The 8,793-nt window shown below is 25.4% G+C and overlaps 1 protein-coding gene across 1 annotated transcript; it reads right to left on the bottom strand.

The window, feature by feature from the left end:
• Positions 1-6,829: 6,829 nt before the first annotated feature.
• Positions 6,830-8,030, bottom strand: Phum_PHUM479020 (uncharacterized protein; the record flags this gene model as incomplete). Its single annotated transcript, XM_002430384.1, has 4 exons — positions 6,830-6,853; positions 7,201-7,253; positions 7,612-7,729; positions 8,016-8,030. The coding sequence occupies 4 exons, from the start codon at positions 8,028-8,030 to the stop codon at positions 6,830-6,832; spliced, it is 210 nt and encodes a 69-aa protein (XP_002430429.1).
• Between the last annotated feature and the right edge of the window lie 763 nt (positions 8,031-8,793).

Raw genomic sequence — 8,793 nt, 5'->3', positions numbered from 1 at the left:
AAAAATCGTATTTTCATATAATACGTTTTAGTTATAATTCGACATTTCACCTTGAAATTAAGGCGAAATTATTTTTCTATTGATCAATCCGAAAAAAAAAAAAATAGGATATCACGGGAAGCAGAAGACAAAATCGGTAGAAAATAATTAAAGAACGAAATAAAGAAAAAAAAAAAAAAAACAAGTCATGTGAAAAAAATAAAATAAAACACAAGAAATTCGTTTGATTTTTTTTTTTTTTCGGGTTATAAGAAAACAATTTTCATCGAACGTGTTTTTTAACAAACAAACGCAAACAAACAACAGACACAAACACACAAACAGAAAAAATCAAAAACGAATTAATTCGTTTTTATATAAAATACACGTTTCATTCACGATTACTTTGATTTTTTTCCAAGAAAATTTAATACGAAAAAGGTAAAAAAAAAAAAATTCCATCATCATCATTGTTATTATTTTTCTCATATAATAATAATAATAATAATAAAATCTCTCGATTTTTTTCTTATTAATTACCGTAATAAAAGTAAACGGTGTTTTTATTATAAAATTTTTCAAATTTCCGGTTCCTCAAAAAAATTTTTTTTTATTTTAATGAAAATTCGTTTCGAAATAATAATACTTTATTATTATTATCCACCATTAAACACGACAAGGCTACTTGTCGGAGTTTTTTTTTAAAGTATTTATCCGAGGTTTCTACCCGATTCCTTAGGGACAAATACTCGAATTTCGGTGGTGCCACTTATTATAAGATAGCACCACATCAATTCTTGAAGGTCTTCCTGAGTCCGTCTTTTTCGATGGGAACGATTTGTCTCCTGAACTGGGCTCCAGTGACTAACATCTTTGGAGTGGCCAGGGTCAGAAGCAGTGAAATTCACATTCTCGTCGAGCTGCCTCAGGTCGACAGTAGAACAAGATTTTGTTTTTGGTTCTTACTTTGTCTTGTTCTCATTTTTTTTTTTTTTGCTCTTTTTTAAGCCAACAGCACGTGGCGTTCTCAAACGGTCACCCATCCAAGTTTGCACCACGCCCGATGCTGCTTAACTTCGGTGATCGTACGGGAACCGGTGTGACCAGCACGCTATGGCCGTTGGCTTATTATTATTATTATTATTATTATTATTATTATTATTATTATTATTATTTTAAAATTTTTAATAATTATTTAAATTTAAAAATAATAGTCAAATGGTTGAATAAAAAATTATCACGTTTGATAAAAGACGCGAAATTAATTTTTTAAAAAACATTATTGCTACAAAAAAAAAAAAAAAATAATTATTATTATTATTAGTATTCGTTTTTATTACGTAATGGAAAATTTTTATTCGTTACTTCTCCTCCTTCCCCGTCCTTCCCTCCCTTCTATTTTTTCCTTCTCTCCCCTTATTATTATTATTTAAATTATTTTCCAAACTAAATGACAAAAGAGGAAGAAAAGTTTTTTTTTTTTTTTTACTATTTTTGGCACAAAAAAAAATTAGGTCAAAAAAATTTTTTTTTGTGTAATAAAAAAAAAAAAAAAAAAAATTAAACGTCACTTACTGATTAAACAAAATAATAATAATAATAATAATGATAATAATAATAAATTATACTTATTCGCGACTTTTTCGAAAAAAAAAAAATTCAAAACGTTCACTGAATTTTTCCATGAAATAATTAAAAAAAATTAAAAAAAAAAAAAAAAAACTAAACTTCAATGTGATTTATACTTTCTCAAGTCAGTAATAATAATAATAAAACTATACCAAAAAAAAAAAAAAAACAATCTGAGAGCTGGATAATCCAGCATCCAAAAAAAAAAAATTTTTCAGCATTCAAGCACACAAAAAAAATTATGAATCCAAATAATAATAAAAAAAAAAAAACCATTCGTAAATGTCGCACGTAAAACATAAATAATAATAATAATAATAATTTATAGGTACAATGTAGTAAAAAAAAATAAATAAATAAGTAAATAAATAAAAGGAGAGAGATGGAGAAAGATGAAGACGTTGACAAATAACGTTTTATAATTTTCACTTATTAATATTATTATTCTGTCATGTTTTTAATAAAACCATTTAAGGCGGTACCTGAACGATATTTTTTTCTCAATCATTCCTTCCACCGTATAAAACTACTTACTATCGAGAAAAAAAAAAAATTTCATTTATTTTAATCGAGTATAACCGTCATTTATTTATTTATTTTTTTTAATTAAAAAAATCTTGTACTACCTAACGTTTTAATTAAAAAAAAAAAATTTTTTTTCGTACGTACGGACATTTTACGTTTACATTTCGCCAACAGAACAAAACAAAAAAAAAAAAAAAAAAAAACACGCCACTCTTGTTAATAATGATGACATTATTCGTAACCATTTTTCTCTTTTTCTTAACGATCGATCGAATTTTACTAAGAGATTTATTATTATTATTATTATTATTATTATAAAAATATTTTTATTTTACGTAATGGATACGAGCACACACACACGTACATAAATACGATAAGAAAAAAAAATAATAATCATAATAAAATTATACATAATTTTTTTTTTAAAGTTTACTTTGATTTGTATTTTTTTTTAATGGAATAGATAATTTTTTTTTTTTTTTGAAATTTATGACGTAATAAAAAATCAATTTAAAAAAAAAAAAGAAAATGCATTTGACATTTACCAATAATAACTTTTATACTAAATTATTGATTGATTGATTGATTGATTATTTTAATCCCCTTAATCGTTCCCAGATGGTAAAAATTTTATCAATCGCCGTCTCACAAAACTCATTTTACAAAATAATCCCAAACAATTTTTTTTTAAACAAATTAATTTTAAAATAATACGGGGGGATAAATTAAAAACCAAAAAAAAAAAAAAAAAATGAGAGTAGAAAAACAAAAAAAAAAAAAATCCGCATTTAAGACTTGTTACAACAACAACAACCGTTAACAACTAAAGGTGAACACATATATCGAATAACTAAACTGGCGACTCCAGTTTACCGCACGCGGGAGAAACGTCAGAGTGGTTTATTAAATGAAAAGACATCACCAATGGATGGAAAACAAAACAAAACAAAACAAAATAAAATAAACGTGACTGGTCCACGACACGAATTTATCTCCGAGTCCAGGGTCGTTATCAGATACCTATAATGCCATGACTAACAATTTATATATACGCATGTACATGATGATTTAATATTTTCGATTGTTTACGTTTAACGATAATCCAATCGTTTATGTTTTTTATTTATAAACCACGATTTCCTTCGATTTAAAAAAAAAAAAATGGCGGTTTGTTTGCTGCTATACGTGTGGTGATTATCGAAATGTATTTTGAAATGACGACGATGCGTCAATCGAATTAAAAACAAAACTATTATAGAAAATTCTAAGAAACTAAAAATTAACAAAAAAAAAAACAAAAAAAAAACCGACGACGATGTAAAATTAAAAAAAACTATTATTATTATTATTATTATTTTTTCAAAAAATTTTATTTACTGCCACGTTTTTTTTCTTCTCTTTTTAGCAAAAAAAAAGAAAAAAAGTTGCAAATTACAAAACGTGATAAAATTACAAAAAAAAAAAAAAAATTTTTTTTTAATATTTATAAATCAATTCATCTCAAATAAATTTCATTCACCCTAATAATAATAATAATATATATATTTTTTTTAAAATTTATTTATTATTATTATTATTAGCGTTCGTTTTTATTTTATTTTTTTTTTAAATAATAAAATAATATATTATTGTTAGAGGGCAATCATAAAACGATATTTTTTCTCTCTTTTTTTTATTACAACAGTCATTATTTTTAATATTTTGTGAATCAGCATTTTTTCTTATTATATTAAGAGAGACCAATGACAATTATTACAACCTCCTACATTTTTATTAACATTATTAAAAAAAAAAAAAAAAAAAAAAATTCTTTGATCACATTTTCTTTTCTCTCATTTTTTTTTTCGCGCGCAAGAAAACAAAGTAATAATAATAATAATAAATAACGGGGAAAAAAAGAAATGTCAGAGATGATGACCGATTAATAAATTAATCAACAACCGATAATTTCCGCCTGCTTTTTCTTTTTTTTTTTTGGGGGGGGGATTCTGTATTATGAGTGCACATGCATGATCCATGTTCTTCACACACTAGTTAATATAACTTTAATAATTTTATTTTATTAAATTAATAATAATAATAATTTTATTGTTGATGTTTTAACGTTCAACAAAAAATAAATTGTAATAAATGAATTTTTTTTTTTTCAATTTAACATAATGATATTTTTTTTTTTCTTTTCGTATTTTCCGGTTAATTTTTTTTTTTTTTTTTTGTATCGAGGAAAGAAATTTTTAAACAATTTTTTTTTTTTTAAAGGGAAAAGACAAAAAAACAAATTTCCTAATCATTCATTAAAAAATTAACAATAAAAAAAAAAAAAATCAAGTGAATCATCATTTCGGGCGGGCAAATTACAACCAACATGTCTGTCTAACATTTTTTTTTTGTACTCCCACTCCCTCTCTCTCTCTCTCTTTTCTAATTGTATGCAAACTAAAGAAATTTTATTTTACTTGAAAAAAAAAAAAACGAAACCTTATTCAAAAATCAAACATCACGAGTTAACTGTTATTTATTTATTTTTTTCCACGGCAAAAAATAAATAAATAAATAAATAAATAATAATAATAATAATGGTAATGGTAATAAATTAAAAAGAAAATTTCATTCGGGCGAATTTAAATTAATTTTTTTTCTTTTTTTTTCAATCGAAAATCGTTTTGAATGGAAGAAGAAGAAGAATAATAAAAAATAAAATAAAAAATTAAAACTGTTTTCGTTGCGGACTCTGAAAATTCTCCCGTATAAATCAATAACAATAACATTAGCACGTGGTTTTGGATTGCGTCATAGTGACGTCAGTTTATTATTTCCAACATTGACCCCGCGAGTATTGTTTTTATTATTTTTTTTTTTTTTAATTTGCTGATTTAGTAGTTTTTACGATTAAATTGTGTTTTGAAAAACAACGACAAAAAAATAAAAAATAAAAATTCTTGGAAAAAATTACGAAAACGCATTCGAATCCGTTTTAAAAAAAAATAAAATAAATTTTTTAACGTGGATTATTAAAAACGAAAAAAAAGAAAAAATTTGTTGTTGTTGTTGTTGTTTTATTTAAAAAGACTTTAAACCTTTGAAATTTAATTTTTTTAATTAAAACGTATCAATAAGAAAAACGTTTTAATGTATGCACGTACAGAGATTTATGACTACAAAATTTTCCAAGTAAATTATTTTTAAATATCATCTTGGAAGTGTGATAAACTAAAAAAAAAATTTTTCTTTCACCTGATAAAAGTTTTCAGTTTTAATAATCCAAATAATTTTCAAGTTAAAACAAGTCGAAATTTATTTTCAAGGAAGTGATATATGTTACCAAAAAAAAAAAAAAGTTTTGTATGTGGGAGAAAAAAAAAGTTAAATTGAGTTTACATTTCCTATATTAAGTATCGTTTATGAGTATCGTGACGCAAAAAGAAAACTCGAAAATCATCGACGTTACTCATGCAAAAGCGTATCGTATCAATTAAACGTTTAAAGTCCCCCTCGGATTGGAGGAGGGAGGGGAAAAGAGAGAGAGAGAGCAAATTCTGTCGGTTCGAAAAAAAAAAAAAAAACTTCAGTTTCAATTCTATTGTTCGTTTGTTAAAGCGAATAAAAGAATTGTGACCGTCTGGCACCATTCACATAATTAATTCATTGATATTTTTCTCGACTTCATTTCATACTCCGCGCGTATTAAAAAAAAAAAAAAAAATTAAACTTAGTCATTGAATAAAAGAAAAAATTATATGTGGCAGGTATAAGAAAAAAAAAAAACTCCTTGTTATTATTATTATTATTAATTTTTCAACGTCCTTTAAATTTTTATGCGTATCTCAAAAAAACTTTTGGGTTCCAGAAGTTTTTATTATTATTATTATTATTTTATTTCATCATGACCTTCTTTTTTTTAACTCTTTCATTTTTTTTTTTTTTTTGAGAAAAAGTATAAAAAAATATTTTCCACATTTTTTTTTTTTTGCGGCTTAAAAACCTCAGTCAATTACCATTCAAAAGATATTAAAAATTTAAAGGTATTTTTTTTCAAAAAGTAGAAAAAACATTCGAATAACATAAAAGAATATTTGAGATATGACGCATGAGAAAATTTCATCGTTTCTAAAAAATTTTTTTTTATTTTTTTTATCAATGGGAAATGTCATTTTTAAAAAATTATCAACAAATTTATGTATATATATTTATATTCGTTCTTAACGCTCTCTCTCCCCCTTCCCCTCGCTTCCCCCCGGTTACAAACCAAAACTATGCAATAAAAAAAAAATATTTATTTATTTAATTCTTGTATATCCAGTTTTTTTTTTTTTTTCTAAAAAAACTCATAATAAAAATGATGATTACGTTTAACAAATATATTGACGGGTAGTTTAAAGAAAAAACTTGGATTAAACACAGCAAGGGGGATGTGGGGTAGGGGGTGGAATACCTGTTGACAATAGTTTCCACCTGACCCCGATACAAAATGGATTTCCAGGTGCGTTTCTTTCTCTCTCCATCTCTCTCCCTTTTCAATATTTATTTCTATTGTGAGTTTTTTTTTTCAAATTATTTTTATTATTATTATTGTTACTCTTACTAACGATATTTGAAACCGTTTGAAAAAAAAGAGGGTAAACCGAGCGGGGGGGGGGGCAAATGTAAAACGTTTAAAAAAAAAAATTCGTTTTAGTGTCGCAAAATTCAAATTGATTTAGTCATCGTCATCAGTGGTATCCTGACAACTAAATCCAAGACTAATTTTAATTCATAGAAAGAGAGATGATCATTATCGAATTCTTGAAATCTTTCAATCGTGTCAAATTTAATATTACGTGAAAAGTGTGAGAGAGACAGACAGAGAGAAAAGACAAAATCAAGGTGAAATATTGATATCGCTAAACTAATATTTTCTTCAGGTTAAAACTTGCTCGCCTTTGTGGGAAACGTTTTGGATTTTTGTCAATCGTTGAATATTTCCACGTTTAACCGAAAAATCATTTGTATTATTATTATTATTATTTATATCACCTAACATTACGTAATTAATATCGTTATTAATAATAAATTAATAAAATAACTTACCATTTGCATTGATGTTTTTGGTTTTCTGTTTATATCCGATATTTTCTGGTTGGCTGAAATCAAAAATAAATTTTTTAGTTAACACGTTTCTCTCTCTCTCTCTCTCTCTCACGTATTTATTTACGTATTCTCCCCTAAACGAGTTAGTATTAACTTGAAGGAACCCTCCTCACACACGCACACGCACATTAACTTCAAATATGGTGAATAATTGATTGAAACGACGACAAGGCAGAGAAATTGATGGAGCTGTCATGTGGCTAAAAGTTACTTTTTACCATCCCCCAAAGTTATATTTTTGCCCCCGTGTTCCCCTCTCCACTCCCCGCCTCCCCCTTCCTAAACAATTTCTATATACGCACACAACATTTAATTTTTTATGGAAACATAAAATAATTTTTATTTACTTACTGACGGCTTCGATGACGTCCGCTAAGACCACTCCATCTGTGACATCAGTTTGTAAATCTTGAATGTGTTTTTTGCATTTTGCTTTATCCAGGTAATGATTTGCCCAATCCGTGTATACCTGAAATTAATAATGACGAAGTGTTATCATCATCATCATCATCATTATTTAGTTAAATGGATGTCTTAAAAAAAATTTTTTTTTTCTTAATTAAAACCCTAAAAACCCTAAACACAAAATCATTCGTTACACGGTTTTTATTCTTTGAGAAATTTTTTTCTGAAAAGGGGTTAGGATTTATAATATAATATATAGAGGGAGGGGGAAAGGGGACAACCGGAAAATGCTGTCGTTAACAAAAAAAAAAAAATTTATAACGTTTGGTTTATAAAAATGGGGCAACAACCAACGTAAGAAACATTTTTCCTTAAATTTTTCTTACTAATTAATTATTCTTTGTTGTAAAAAAAATTTAAATTATTTTTTAATAATTTTTCTCACGTTTTTTTTTTTTTTTTATTAAATTTGATGACGTAAAAAAACGGTTAAATATTTATTAAATAAATACTTTTATTATTATTATTAATAAATTAATCGAAACAATGTATTATCATATCACGTTTTTTTAAATCTCCACCCGATTTTTTTTTTTTTTTAACAAAATATACATACAAATTTCTCCCTTTCTCTCTCTCTTTTTTTTTTAATCTCGATTCACGGGTATTCGAGAAGGAAGAGAAAGGAAGAATTTTTTTTTTTTTTTTTTAGCAGAATTTAGCAAAAGAGAGACCCTCCGTTAAAATTTATTGTGCAGAACGTATCACCTGAGCGTATAGTCAGAAAAAGAGACAAGCGCAGAATAATTTATATTGGTTACGTGACAAAAAGAAAATTCCCCAGCTTTTCTCTCTCTCTTTCTCTCTTTTTTTTTTTATAAAAAAAAAAAAAAAGAAAGAAAAAAAAGGAAATACGTTAAATAAAAAAAAGAAAAATTTTCACGAAAAATGTACACACGATTTAAATTTAATTATTATTATTATTTTTTTTTTCTAAAAGTTAATTTCTTAGCTTCGTTATTAATGATGACCTTTAAAATCGGTTTTAAAATTTTTACTCTACGACGTTGGTTAATTTTAATAATAATAAAAAAACGGTAAATTATTATCATTATTACTATTATTATT

This window comes from Pediculus humanus, genomic scaffold (assembly GCF_000006295.1).
Source record: "Pediculus humanus corporis 1103172108255 genomic scaffold, whole genome shotgun sequence".
Taxonomy (NCBI): Eukaryota; Metazoa; Arthropoda; class Insecta; order Psocodea; family Pediculidae; genus Pediculus; species Pediculus humanus.
Note: the sequence above shows the minus strand (reverse complement) of the source record. Positions and strands in the feature narration are given on the sequence as shown.